This window comes from Thunnus thynnus, chromosome 20, assembly GCF_963924715.1.
Source record: "Thunnus thynnus chromosome 20, fThuThy2.1, whole genome shotgun sequence".
Lineage (NCBI taxonomy): Eukaryota > Metazoa > Chordata > Actinopteri > Scombriformes > Scombridae > Thunnus > Thunnus thynnus.
In genome coordinates this window covers 10119193-10133864 of record NC_089536.1, presented here as the reverse complement: position 1 = coordinate 10133864, position 14672 = coordinate 10119193, and the positions used below count along the sequence as shown (strand labels likewise).

General features: G+C 38.0%; 2 protein-coding genes across 6 annotated transcripts in view; one reads left to right on the top strand and one right to left on the bottom strand.

Annotated features, from left to right (window-relative positions):
- psme4b (proteasome activator subunit 4b) overlaps positions 1–996 on the top strand; it is a 40837-nt gene extending 39841 nt beyond the window's left edge. The window contains 1 exon segment of the mRNA XM_067576187.1: positions 117–996. Coding sequence (XP_067432288.1) covers positions 117–251 — 135 coding nt within the window. The 3' untranslated portion in view covers positions 252–996.
- Positions 997–1871: 875 nt separating this feature from the next.
- chac2 (ChaC, cation transport regulator homolog 2 (E. coli)) lies at positions 1872–5993 on the bottom strand. 5 transcript variants are annotated; one of them, XM_067576196.1, is made up of 4 exons: positions 5855–5988; positions 4894–4929; positions 4568–4691; positions 1872–2436 (listed from the first exon to the last, which is right to left on the bottom strand). In XM_067576196.1, the coding sequence occupies exons 3-4, from the start codon at positions 4685–4687 to the stop codon at positions 2041–2043; spliced, it is 516 nt and encodes a 171-aa protein (XP_067432297.1). In that variant the 5' UTR covers positions 4688–4691; positions 4894–4929; positions 5855–5988; the 3' UTR covers positions 1872–2040. The 5 variants fall into 5 exon arrangements, 4 of the variants coding, with proteins under 4 accessions (XP_067432297.1, XP_067432296.1, XP_067432298.1 ...); XM_067576195.1 differs by having other exon boundaries at positions 4568–4688; XM_067576197.1 differs by lacking the exon at positions 5855–5988 and adding an exon at positions 5581–5597 and having other exon boundaries at positions 4568–4688.
- Positions 5994–14672: the final 8679 nt, after the last annotated feature.

The following is a 14672-nucleotide window of genomic DNA, read 5'->3' as shown; positions in this document are numbered from 1 at the left end:
GCATTCTTGTATGAATTGTTGGCGTACTTGTATGCACGACACAAAAAACTGAATTCATTCATGATAATATTTTTTTCCAGTGAGTAAGTAACGACTTATGTTTTGTTTCTTCCAAGATGACGGTGAAGAAGACCCTGTCAGAGTTCAGGCGTACTCACCATGATAACTGGCAGGAGCATCGGCAGTGCTTTACTGACGACCAGTTGCTGGTGCTCACAGACCTGCTGGTGTCGCCCTGTTACTACGCCTAGACAGACAGCTGCCTTTCCAGGTCCTCTATAGACTGACTGATCAACACCATAGAACAATAATTACACCATCAACACTGTTGGGAACTCTATAGTCTACCAGTCCTCTGTAAAATAATGTTTGATAATGTGGCAGCGGCCTCTGAAACCTCACGTGTCAATGTTGGCCTTCAGTAAAACCCAGCAGGAAAGCAGTCCTGGGCAAAATGGTCTCAAATATTTAACTTACTTGGTGTGTTTGTTTTGTTTCACCAAGCAGTTCAACAGCCCCAAAGGTGGCCACTTTACTTTAGAGATAACCACCCTCTAGGTGTACTTTCTGTTTTAGAATAAAAGAGTTTTATCTTTTCAGGTCACTATTTCTCAAAAACACTATTTCACTAGAAGATTTTTAAATATTTTAAAGGGTGGGACTGGCCATTTTATTAAATGCAAGAAAATATATGATGAATATAAATATGCAATATTAATATGAAAAATGGCATACATAGCTCTATACTACTGTAACTCTACAGTTGTAAGGTAATGCATAACACACAATATAATAAAAATGTTATAAATTATACGACTGATATACATGTATATGACACTGCTACGTATATATAAGCCTATAAAAAGTCATAAAGATGTATAACATGATGTAATAACATTATATCATATCTCTATACAACCCACTGTGTTGTATTATACAGTAGCTCAGCACTGATAGTTTTTACCTGCAAAATAAACTCACTGCATCATTTGTGAAGAGGTGTATGTTATTTTAGAGGAAGAAGTGTGAGTGCGGTGTGCTAAATATTTGCCATGGTTGACTGATCATGTACAGTACCTGCAGTGTTTCTGTGCATATCCGTTTCACATACATACTGTAGCTTTCCACAGCAGCTTATGTTCAGCACAGAGACAGAGCTCAAACATTGAAATGTTTCTCTCTACATGACATTGTATGTTATCCTGTACAGATGCTATCACTACAGACTTCTGCCTATAAACACTGTTAACTGGTTACAACTTGATATACAGTATGTGTGTGGGTTTTTTTTTTGAAAGACATGTTGATTTTTTCTGATGCAATGCTGTTGACTTTGATAAGTTGTCTGAGCTGAGACATATGCTGGCAGGATGAAAGGAGGCATAACGGCACCAATAGGTACAAGTACTCACACAAGGAAAGTACAGTTTAGAATAAACAAGGTGTACTTGTGTGGGTGTACTGTGTGATTGCGTGTTAGCAGCGGTATTATGATGATACCTACCATGGAATTTGGTTTTAATCAGGAAGAAGGATAGAGGGTATTCACCAAAGCAGGATTATCAGTTTAGACAAGCAGCTTTGGAAAGAATTGTGATAAAAATCTTTTTTAAGAAGTGGTGGACTGTCAAACCGAACAACAGAATTACATCCCAAGTTCACCTTGCTCATGTTTTTTAGCAATGTTAGCGGCATGGCTAAAAGACATGAGCAAGGTGAAAACAGTCACATCCAAATGAGATATTTTGATATTGTTTGTGAGCCAAGGTGAAACAGAGCGTTGTGTTTTTTTGCATCCTAACAACATCATCAAATCCATGTAAAGTTTTACTGTAATGTAAAAAAAAAAGAAGTAATATACTGAGATAATATTGCTCTTTCTACACGTTTTGTACTTTAATGCAATTTTTGCAGTGTAACACTAACAGGGATAAAACAGACTTTGTCAACACATTTTCTGTACCCGAAATATCCTGATTTCCTCCACACGTATCTTAAACCCTGAGATTATTTGACGTGTTTTCTTTATCAAATCACTGTTCAATCTGTTTGAGTGCGTGAGTGTTTCTGCGTACGTTGTAGTCTTTCCTTCACTAAAGTTTCTAGAGAAAACAGGTGGGAGTCTGAATCCTCGGGCAGAATTGTCCTCACAGCATCAGCCAGCTGAAACAGATATTCAGTGTTCTGTCCGCTCGGGCCGGTGGAGCTGACGATCTGGTTGGCTATCTCCTCCAGAGGGGCGGGGCCGAGGTAGTTTGGGTTGTCCTGAGAACCGATGTAGAGCAGCGTCTGGCTGGGCGGGGGAGTGAGTGGTGGACGGGGGTGAAAGGTCACCGCAATGACCTGGTAACCACCTTTTTCTCGGTAGTCGAGGTAGCTCTTCACTTCCTGCTCCCGGCCCGTCGGCAGCTTGTAAGCAACGCCCCAAACACACCCCTGAATGTCAGCGAAAGAGGAAAAACAGGTAGATCGACATTTGTAGGAAATAACGCAGAGTGATGAACTCTGCACAGAAAGCTGGAATCCCTTTAATCTAGAACTGCAACGGTTAGTCAATTAGTTGATTAGTTGTCAACTATTAAACTAATGACCAACTATTTCCATAATCGATTAATCATTTGGAGTCATTTTTTAAGAAAAAAATGTCCAAATTCTCTAATTCCAGCTTCTCAAATGTGAATATTTTCTGGTTTCTTTTGTATTTTCAAGTAAACTGAATATCTTTGCATTGTGGACTGTTGGTCGGGACAAAACTCGACATTTGACAACATCATCTTGGTCTTTGGGACGTTGGGATTGACATGTTTCACCATTTTCTGATATTTTATGGATCAAACAACTAATCGAATAAAGGAGAAAATAATCAACAGATTAATCGATAATGAAATAAATCTTTATTTGCAGCCCTACTTTAATCTACTGGTAATATTGGTAATAGTGTACGCCATAAACTATTAGTATATAAATGTAAAGCTGTTTTAAAATGTCATAAATTGGGAAAAATGTTAATCAGTATTTCTCAGAGCCCAAAGTGACATCTTCCAGTTGATCATTTTGTCTGACAAACAGTCCAAAACCCAACATTATGATGATATAAAAGAGAGAAAAGCAGCAAATCCTCACATTTGAAAGGCTGTAAATGTTTTTCACTTGATCAATGACATGCATGAATAATCAACAGTCAATTTATTGTCACCCAATTTTCTGTTGACTATTCGTTTCAGCTGTAAAGTAAAATGGGTGTACTGTGTTCATAACACTGAAGAAGAACAAGAAGTTGGTTAATCCTTTAGTTAAAAAATGAATGGACTTTAATTTTGACAACTGATTATCTGATTAAGTACATTTTCTGGCAAAATTCTCTAGTTCCAGCTTGAGGATTTGCTGCATTTCTCTGTTTCATATCATTGTAAAATGAATATCTTTGGGTTTGGGACAAAACACTGAAGAAGACATCACTTTAGACTTTTGGCAACTGTGATAAGCATTTTTCACTTTTTTCTGACATTTTATAGACCAACCAATTAATCGATTAATCAGGAAAATAATCCAAAGAATGACTGAAGTTGCAACCCTGCTACTGTTCGTATTGACACTCGTTATGATCATAACCTGTGACTACAAAAGAAAGACATTTACATTCAAAGTCGTACTCATCAGTCACCTCTAAATGCATATTTTGTACATTCTTATCATGTTCGACAGCCTTACATCACAAGACGCACTCCCCATCTCTTTATATCTTCCCCATCAACTGCAACAAAATTTTCTCTCATCCAAGGTCACAATACAATGCATCGTCCTTTCCTTTGTTTCAACTGTGTTGCTCAGCGTGTGCCAGTAAAGTAACCCTATGAAAATCCAAATCAGAGCTGAATCTCTTCAGCACAGGCAGCGTTTATGCTTTAGTAAAGAATCATTTATCTCCAGACGCTTTGAAAAAGCATATAAGTAAATATAACTTAGTGACGCTGTTGGTTTGCTGGCCTCCACGCTGCAAGTTTGCTCTTAATTACACCCAATTGTACAGCAATAAATAACAAAGTAGGTGAATAATGACCTTAACGTGATTATAATCTGTTAATAGTGTTTAAATTAAGTGTAATGTTTGCTTTTCCACTGGCAATAAAAACACCACACTGATAGCAACTGTCAAATTACGTAATATTATAATGATTTATGTCATTTTAGCAGGTGAGGAAAGATATATATTCAAGGAAAAGGGTGGATAAAGTGTGTAGACCTTATTTATAACACACCTTGATGTTTGTTAGAAATGTTCCTTTGGTTCTTTTTGCATATAGGATGGACGTATATTGGACATATACAGTATGTGACATTTTACAGAGTAGAGCTTATTACCTTGCGATGCAGCTGGATTTGCAAAATCACAGGATCACACAAGAATCTATCTTGTAAGGCTTCAAGTTATGAGCTTGTGTCTGAGCCAAGATTGGATCGGACAAATAAGCGTCCTATGAGGGACTACTGGCAGCTACATGCGCAGTTTAGGTGTGACGACAGAGAGAAGTTAGCTTGTGATAGACGATGATAATGAATCACTTGCCAAGTATTTTTTGAAAGTGTCTGCCCTTTTCCAAACGGTTTCCAAGGACGACTTCTCAGATGGTTCTGTGTGAGAAATCATCTGGCGCGTCAGGTTAACTTTCAGTAAAACTCCAGCCATTCTACTGATACAATTAGTCGATTCAGATTAACAGAAAATTAATCATCAACAATTTGGATTAACAATTAACCATTTTGGTCATTTGTCAAGCAAACACATCAAACATTTGCTGGTTCTAGTTTCTCTAGTGGGAGGATTTGTTGCTTTTCTCTGTGTTATATCATTATAAACTGAATATTTTTGGGTTTCGGAAAGCTTCGTCTTACCTCGGGGTCCTCCACCAGTGTCACAACCCGGCCAGGCTGTAAAATACAAGCATAACAAGAAATTTGAAACAGGCTCAAACACATAAATACATGCGGGTTATGTAGAAGTGTCATAATTAAAATTGTAGAGGGATACTACGCAAATATAATCAAAACAGACTATGGTCTTTTAGGAAATGTTATGGGAATATTATAAGCTACATACTATAAATCACAATAATATTCTAAAACATTAAAGTTATAGCTGGAGAGTAACACCACAATGAGCTGCTGTTTGAGCTCTTTTTAACAGATGAATAATGACTTGTAGGCCTAAGTGACAACTTTCTACAACTTCCCTTTCCTCTTTCCTCTCTTTCCTTAACTTTTGTACTCAACTCTACAGGAGACAATCGAGTAGGAAAATGAATTAAACCTACTGTATCCGTCTTTTTTTGGGGTGGAAATGTGATGTGTCTTCACAGCAAGTTACTCTCCCTGCTGCAATTAACTAGAATTCAGAAATGTCCCAAGAACTTTTTGTTTATTTATAATGTTATCTTGCACATTCAGAGCACTTCTTTCATCATGCTTGCCCCGTTAAGAAGCTCCACTGAATCCACTGTATGGCACCAGTGAATCACTATAATGTATTTTTGTTTAAAGGCCGCTATACTGTTGGTCCCAAAGCCAATAACGTATACTTACTTTACCCGGTACTCCCCGGTGGTCGGTACTGCCCTGCCAAAACCGACGGCTGAAGCCTTTAATGTAACCAATTCTTTTCTCCTCATAAGGAAAATCCACTTTCCATATCAGGGACCCGTAACCGAAAACCCACATGACGAGCTAACCGGTGCGCGCTAACGTTTCCGTGACGGTTTAAACAAGGACGGTTACAGTTGGACTGACTGGCACCTTTTTCTGTCTGACAACCAGGTAACAACGATAGTTATAGTATTATAATGACAGACATGTTCACCTGTGACAGTGTACTGGTGCTGAATGGTGGTATCACACGGTCATAACTGCTCCCTCTGTGGTAGGACAAGGTTGTCAAGTCATCTCTCCGGCTGACGTAAGCACGCACAATGCCGTTCAACGACTTGTCAAATATTTTGTCCTAGGAAGGCGAAGTCATGTCCCGCCCTACTCTGCCTCTGATTGGCTAATACTCGTTGCCTTCCTTGGTTGGGTTTAGTCATGAGGAGTGAGATTGGTTAGATTTGAGGTAAGAATATCAGGATAGGCCAATCAGAGGCTTAGTAGGACGGGACATGACATCGAGTTCCTAGGAGAAAAAAATATATAGCAAACCGTAAATGCCCGCCATTTAGCATATTTTAATAATATAAACTATGTAGTGGTAATTCAGTAATTAATAATGTATATGTCTAATGTATGTTCTCCATAGCATTTTATATTAATAGAAACATGCTTTTAAAAAAATAAAATAAAAAAAATTGAACATCATGAACTTACAGATATTCAGCATTTAAATGTGCATTCTTGTGCAATTCAAAATATCATGGTGCAAAACATAATTATATGTCAAGGGAATAAAATATAAGAAATGTGTGAAATAGATGAAAAATAAATGGAGTAATATTTAACACTTATTATATCCCTACAACATAATCAAGTAATATCCAAAAACAGTAAATAAACAATAATAATAATGAAAGACAACATGAAGTTAATCAAGGGGACACAGAAAATAATTCTTCATAATACATCAATACCAAGTACTTTCCTTGTTTGTCATAAGTCTTAAAGTATATATGTATATATTAAATTCAACCAGAAAAACATATATGACATAGAGAATCTTGCCTTATGTATGTGGAATTTACCAATTACAAGTATAAGATTCATTGTGTAACACAGGAATGCCTGGTTTTATCAAAGATAAACTTTTCCACTCCGGTAATAGATTTTTTCTTTATTAAGCAAGTGGCCATGACTTTTCTATAAGCATAGTGCTGTATAAAGATTTTTACTGTTTACTGTACTATACTTGATGTTTATGTCAGTGAACTGGAATGTTTTTATCTAACAAATATTTACCTATTTAAGTTTCTATTAAAAGCACAGTTGTTTTCCACAAACTACTGTATGTACTTTATAGTAACTGACAGAAAAAAGAATAATATCACGTTAATTAAAAAATTTTTAAAAGTCATAATACATTAATGAATAATATATTTGTTTATGTGGCTTTGTCCTCTTGTGGAAAAAATAGACTGATTTTAGTGTCAGACAGAATGTTATTCTCTTTTTCTTCTCCTTGACCTATTAATTAATACATCATAAGCCCCTAAAACTTCTTATGGGATAACTTTGATATAGTTTATTTTTCATTTTATGTGTACTTGTGTTTTTTTTGCAATTATTTTCTATTTAGGAAAATACATGTGCTCAAAACACAAACTGGGACAGATCATTTAAGGAATATGGGCTTGCATCCTGACACCAGAGGGTGCTGAGTTTCTATTTCCCACAGTGTATCCTCATTGTGTATTTTCTCAAATAACATGCTCCTCATGTATGCTGTGTGAGCAGTGATTCAGAACCAAATAAAGTGGACAGCAACAGTCTGGCCTGTAACGTCAGCTCCATGAACAGCAGCCACGCTCATTCTACTGCCTCTGAGAGCAGCTAGTCAGCAAAGTATTTATGTAACATACCAGCCTCGAGTTTGGAGAGGCAGATCTGTAGTTGAAATCCACTGAGCCGGGCTGGAAAATGTTGCAGAGGAAACATCTGCCATAAAGGTGCACTCCTTGAAGGCACCTTAACCTCGTGTGCTGCAGTGAAGGTGCTCTCTGGCTGACAGCAGGCAGTGTGTAAATGTGTGCATGCAGTAAATGAAAAAAAATACTACTCACTGCTCTCGAAATCTGTGGTTTCCACCTCATATGTGTTGCCTGAGCTACAATCATTACACTTCCTGTTATTTAAAGCAGGTTGTTCTGTAAATGCAGACTGTTCAAATACATGTTCCCTATTGTGAAAAAATGAACTATTTATATTAACTATAAATCTCTACAGAGTTACACAGCAGTGTATTTACTGATGTTGGCAACTAAATCCTGCTTCAAATATCTTAAACATAATGTTCACATAATTGTTAAACTAATTCCTATGTGGATCAACACCACAAACAGCTTAAAAACTGTCCCCTGAGCATATCTTTTATGCAGTATTCATCTCTGAGGAACACATTTTTGGGAAATATTGTCTTTTTCTGCTATTTCTGGCATTTATTTTATGATAATGACAAACAATTGCTGTGCAGCATATTTGTTTTCTAAGAAAAATGTTGTTTTTTATGATAACAAATGTTTTATTTGCTCTGTTGAAAAAACATGCAGTATGTGCCTTCACTTGGTGAATTTGGCAAATTCGTTATCTCTTGTTTGGAAGATGGTAAACAAAGATGTTGCAGTAAAAATGAAGATAACTCAAGTGGAATGAATACTTCTGTAGCATTAAGAGAAATAGAAATTCTTTGTAAGACAAGTCTGTAGCTTTCAATTTTAATACAGACCATAAGCAATTATATGACTTCACAAATCCACATTAAATCTAGTGTAATCCACTTTTCCTCATTCCTGATGTAATCAAAAGAGTCACTGTATCAACATGATAATCATACCAAATCAAATAAGTCATTATTTTAAAAAAAATCAGTGCTGTATATAGGTGGCTTTCCCCTTATGTCTTCCTCCAACAGCCAACTTGTACAGCACTCTCTTTTTTTTTTTACGATTCCCCATACATGTTACATTAATTTATATTCTCCCAGGGCTTCTTCCTCTCTGACGGGTACATCCTCTCAGTCTATTTTCCCTGTGCTCCTCCTCCTCTTTGTGTTCCTTCTCCAACTCCAGAGCTGTTCCCAAACCTTGCTCTCCTCCTGTGCAGAGTCTTGTTTATTCATTAGGGAGGCGACCAAGATTCAACCATCTTCTTCTTTGTTTTTCTCATTTGCACTAGCCCCCTTTCATTTAGGTAAGTCCGCATTTTACTCAACAACATTTGACAATTTTTGATGCTCCCCACTGTCTATTTAAATCTTTCTTTCTGATGTCTTTCCCCACTTTAGGTGGGTTCTCTTGTTGAGAACAAAAATCCAAGAGAATATGTCTGTATCTCTCAGTCTTTTGTATTTTAGACCGTATTCTCTTTTATGCACTTACATTGTGCATCGCTGAATGGAGCTTTCAACATCTAGAACATCTTCTTAGTTTGTCTGTTCCACTCAAGGCTACCTGGCAGCATGGACGGATTATCATGACCATGGGCCCTGGACACAAACTCGCCACAGACCCCTACCTGCACACGGAAATAGTACATCCAGGTCACAGCTGCTAACAGTAACACCATCACCTTCGACCTGTTTTTTGGTGAAAAATGTTGAAATAGAAGGTATTTGTTGTAGAAAAGCAGCATCTTTAGCTTCTTTTTCTTTATTGACTTAACGCTTTTCCGATCCGCTAAGCGCACGTTTCTGATTTATTTGGCTAATTTACAAAACAGTCAAACAATGTCATAATCATCCTACATTTTCAAAATCACATTTACTCCAATATTTAAAAAAAAAAACAAAAATACTTTACACATAGATAATAATAGATAACAATAAATCTTAAGGCTAAGGGCCCACATTGGCTCCAGGGCCCTGGGCACGTGGCCACTTTGCCCATGTGGTAATCTGTCTATGCCTGGCAGGTTGAAGGCTATATTAGAGGTTCTGTTCAATACCAGCCAGCCTACTAAATTTATTCCTTGTTATTGCTCATAATGAGAAAATGTGCCACTGGTGATTTCTTTCAGCTGGTGCTTTTAAGGCTATATGGTCTTTGTCTACTTAACCTGCTCTTCCACTTCTGGTTCAGCTTTAAAGAGATTCGTTCACTTAGAAAACTACTTTTTATTTTTCCACCATCCACCTGCAGGTTCTGCTGACTAATCTCCAATACTTAGTTGTTTTACTGCAACGTTTTACGGAGAGCCACGTCATTCAATTCCCCACCCAAACTTTACACTGCCTATCCAGTTACCAGACACCACCTATCCAGTCATCCTGCTCTGCCACCCAGTGGACATTGTACGCGACCCAGTCCACAGCGCAGAGCGACCCAAGACCCAATTTGACATTGTGCACTACCCAGCTGGTTAGTGCTGATTGGATAGAAATTCAACCACCTCCCTTAAAATGTAAGTAGATTACTTTGAAACTTTGGAAATAAGCTAAAAATCTAGTCTGTTGGTCAGTTGTACCATCATGGCTAATACGAGAACCTAAACTTGATCTATGCATACTGAATAATAACAAAAGTTATCAGGAGACATAGTCAAGGAAGTTAAATCTCATCTGCAACAAGAATGGAGTTCATATTTACAGATTAATGATGGATCAAAGGATCCAGAGAGTGTGAGAGTGGCATTTGGAGTAACTATTCCTGAGTTAAGAATTAAAAACGGACATAGAATTTCAGATCATATTTCAGTATTCACAGCAGAGATGCTGGGAATATTCTGGGCACTTTGTTGGGTAGAGGACAAAAAACCAGAAAACTCAGTCATAGCAGCTTTAACTACAATGAGAGAAAGCAAATCCAAGTTCAGACCTGATATCTTGACAGAGATTTATCAAACGGTATACAGAATTCACAAGGCAGGGTGTGAGGTGGGATTTTGTTTGGATACCAGTACACATGGGTGTGGAGGGAAATGAGGAAGCAGATTACTTTGCAAAGAATGCTGCTCATGAGGATAGAGTAGAAATTGCCCAACAATATGGACTCTCAGAATACACTTCAGTCATAAACAAGTCAGTGGAAGAATTATGGCAGAATATATGGGTAAAAGAAAAGAAGGAGAGGTCTTACTTTACAATACAGAAAACAGTGGAAAAAGCAGAACATAATTTTGCCCGCAAAAGGAAAGATTTAGTTGTCATAACCAGGTTTAGGGCATCGTGGGCTTAGGAGTGGGTTGGCTCTGATTGGGAAACATCCGGATGGCAAATGTGAGTGTGGAGAGACAGTAAGACACATCCTCATCCAGTGCAAGAATTACTCACTTCAAAGGAAGAAGCTGTTCAAAGACCTGGGAGCAGCTGGAGAAACTGTTTTTACCTTACTCAACCTGGATAACTAGACTAAAATGAAGAAGCTGATGGAATATTTGTCTAGTATTGGACTATATATCAAAATATAAATAACTGTCAAAAGGAACATCAATAACAAACAGTAGTTCAAGTTCAATTTTATTATTTGTCCAAAATGGGAAAGCATAAAAACACACAGTTAAATGTAAAAATATACAATATGCCACAGAAACATTCAACAGTTTACATAGACAAGTAAATATCCACCGTAACCCCCCAAGACATCAGCAAATTATCGCTACAAATATAATGTACGGCCCTTATGCCTTTATGAGGGAGTGTTGTTAATGAAGGTGATTTCTGCTCATCCGAAGCATAATTCGAGATCCACTACGTAACTGTCTTCAATTATTTATTATATCAGGCCTGGTTCACTTATTGTCACAGCATACAGAATACAGCAAGGAATGATAGACAGAGGAAAACAGGTTGTAATCCCTTATATGGTCCACCCACAACATCTGGAACACTCAAAGTTCTTGCCATACATCCATTTGGCATAGAGTCAATGACACATATGTTTTCCATAAGGTCCTTCACACAATTCTGTACATTATAGCTTTAAGTCAACAGAAACTAACATTCCTGAGGAGTGTTGTTTTCTCTTCTAAGACGTTCAGAAACCATGTGACCCTAGGCCTCTTTCTTAACCTTCAATATATATGGTTAGGTTAGATGATAGTTAAAGGTACGCTGAATAAACATTGACTTTTCATAATCATTAACAAATTATATCAGCCCCTCAATATTAATAATTGTCACAGTCTCTGTATCATTATCATCATCATCATCATCATCAACATCATCAGCATCACTGAGGTAGTGGACTAATCATGCATGCACAAGCATGAAGCAGTACGCCATAGGAAGTAGGTAGCTATAGCATTACAGAGAACAGACGAGAGAGAAGGTGGCGTCTGGTTACTGGAAAGGTGGCGTGCAGTTTGGGTGGGGTTTTGAATGAAATGGCATCTTCGTAGATCTCCTACATATTGACTCACTCTAGCATCAGTGGTCGGACACAAAAAAGCTCTTGATCCTCTGACCTCCATCTCAGCAGCCATAGTGAGGAATTTTCCAGCTGAGCCATAAAAGACCGCTATATGTAGAGAGCTGAGTTGAGTGGGCCATTTTGGGCAACGAGGTCTCAGACTGTTTGATCCTGAACTGCTCAGATGACTCCTGAGATTTCTCTTACAGGCTCAAATACAGGCTCGGTGAATGCAGCCACATCTATCAGTGCTGTTTTACTTGCATGAGAATGTGAATCTATTCTGGGTTTAACAACTAATAATGGTGATGTGAAGGACTGTAAGATAAGGGAGTCATTATTAGCAAGTCAGTGTTATCTATTTTGACTCCATTTCTACCCCGAGACTGCAAAAATCTAGTTAATTTGTAAAAAATGTTGGACCAGCACAGGCATTGACTAATTAGAATAACACAATGAGTACCACATTCACACTGGCATGACTGATATTGTTCCTCTGTCTTCAAACATTGTGGATGTAATAATAGAAATGATGATAAAATAGAAAGTTTCGCAGATGATAAATGTTATCAGCAACCAAAGCAAAACATTCAAACATCCCCATAATGATACGCTTCTGTTAATACATTCAGAATTTGATTTTAACTCTGAACCTTGAGAAGGGTCTTTTGACTGAGATGCTGACAATAAAATGAAAGAAGCAGATGCGATATGGAGTCCTTTATGTTTAGTTTTCTGCACCACTAAGAAGAGAGTAATATCTCCAGTAATATCAGCTTAATCAGTAATATTCATTTTCTTAAAAATTAGGCTTTTATACACCTAAATTAGATTACTGCTGATCTTAATCTGTTTTACAAAAATGAACCACGGGCCACTTTTCCTCATCGGGTCTAAATTGTGATCACTGAGACCTTTGGAAACTTGTGTTAAGTGTCCAATCATCCAACTTTTGTTTTCATTCTTCCTGTTTTCATTCTTCCACCACTTCTATGTGGTGAGTAACTACAAAGATGGATATTCCTCACTTGGAACTGACATTGCTGAAGGGATAAATAAGGCTTAAGTCCAGTCACGGCAATGGAAACTAATACTTAAAGCTTCCCTAAGCTTAACCAAAGTCTATAACTTTATCAGCATGTTTGAGTGAGAACCATGAAGTGTTATAGGAGACTGATCAGAAAGGAGTCCTTTTGGTTGTTGTGCATGGTCCTTGTCTGGCTGCAGGATTGTCCTGTTTAAAATGATCTATGTGGGGAACAGATGGCACAATGTAGCAGAATCCACAACACAATTTGCAGTGACCCATGGGCTTAAAAATGTAAGGCTACTTCATGAAAAGATAAATAAATTAACTGCAGACAAGTGGCAGAAGTTACGATACAGATCTGGGTTGGCACAACTGTGCAATTAACTTTTTTTTTTGTCTTTTGTCTTTTTGTCCCATTAAAAGTATGAGTTACTCTGAAGTTATGTTTAAAATGTAGTACAAAGTCAAGAAGCACAACGAGCTAGCAGAGCTTTGTAAACAGAACCGTGTTCCTGTGCATGCTCAGTGGCATCTGCCATACAAGAAACTACTCTCCGGAGACTGAAAATGTGATCGCTATTATTAGTATTTGGAGCCATTTCTAAACAAACTACTGTGCCCAGTGCCCTTACCCAGTGCAACAGTTTGGCTCATTCACATGTTTCTCATCAGTTTTTGGACAACAGCTGATGAACACTGCACAGAGGAATACAATATATCTGGCTTTGGATGCACACACAACATTAGAGATAAATTCACTGCTGGTTTGGCTCTGCACATGAGATTTGTTGACAATAAGAAAAATATAGAAAATCACCTGCTATGTCCTTTAAGGGATCACCAAAGTTATTACAATTCATCCTAAAGGGGAACATGAACATCTGTATCAAATTTCATGGCAAGTCATTCAATAGTTGTAGAGACATTTCACCAAAAACAAGAGTGTCAACCTCATGGTGGTGCAAGAGGAAAAGTCAGGGGATTCCCAAAGTCATCAGAATTCATCTCCTGGGGACCATGAATGTCTTTACAAATTTTTTATGGGATATTTTAGTCTGAACCAAAGAAGTGGCGGACTGAAATTGCCCTCCCTAGAGCCATGCTGCCAGAGTGGCTAAAAATTGAGCATGGAGCCGGCTGCATCACTGTTAACTATTCAGGCAGAACTTCGGGAAGAAAAATAAAGTCTTACCACTGTGCTGTCACAGCTTTTGGCTTGGAAAGAGGGCAGGCTTGGGTCTTGAGGTTTAAGAGCAGAGATGAGTGAATGCCAAAGCTGGAGCAGAGTTGGCATGGAGTTAAAATGGACTCAGGGCCAAAGTGGAGTCATAGCCATATCAGAGCAGAGTCAGTGTTGGTGCCAATCTGGCCGAAGAGTCACCGAGGAGATGGAGCTGAGATTGAGCCAATGCCAGAGACATTTTTGAGCATAGCTTGAGCTGATGCCCATTCTGGAGATGAGTAGGAGTTGATGTTAGAGAGGGAGTCTCGCTTTTACTGAGGAAGCAGGAGCTGATGACGAAGAAGACGATGAGTGGAGTCTGAGTTGCGTCAGAGTGGAACCAACCAGATAATTGCTGGAGAAGAGCCAGCATAAAGCT

What these genes read in the sequence shown, in the direction of transcription:
- chac2 (XM_067576194.1), bottom strand. Translation starts at nt 5,715, where the DNA reads ATGTGGGTTTTCGGTTACGGGTCCCTGATATGGAAAGTGGATTTTCCT. An exon ending in ACCGGGGAGTACCGGGTAAA is followed by an intron (nt 4,930 to 5,580) that starts GTAAGTATACGT and finishes TGTATTTTACAG; the next exon opens with CCTGGCCGGGTTGTGACACT. An exon ending in CACTGGTGGAGGACCCCGAG is followed by an intron (nt 2,437 to 4,893) that starts GTAAGACGAAGC and finishes GCTGACATTCAG; the next exon opens with GGGTGTGTTTGGGGCGTTGC.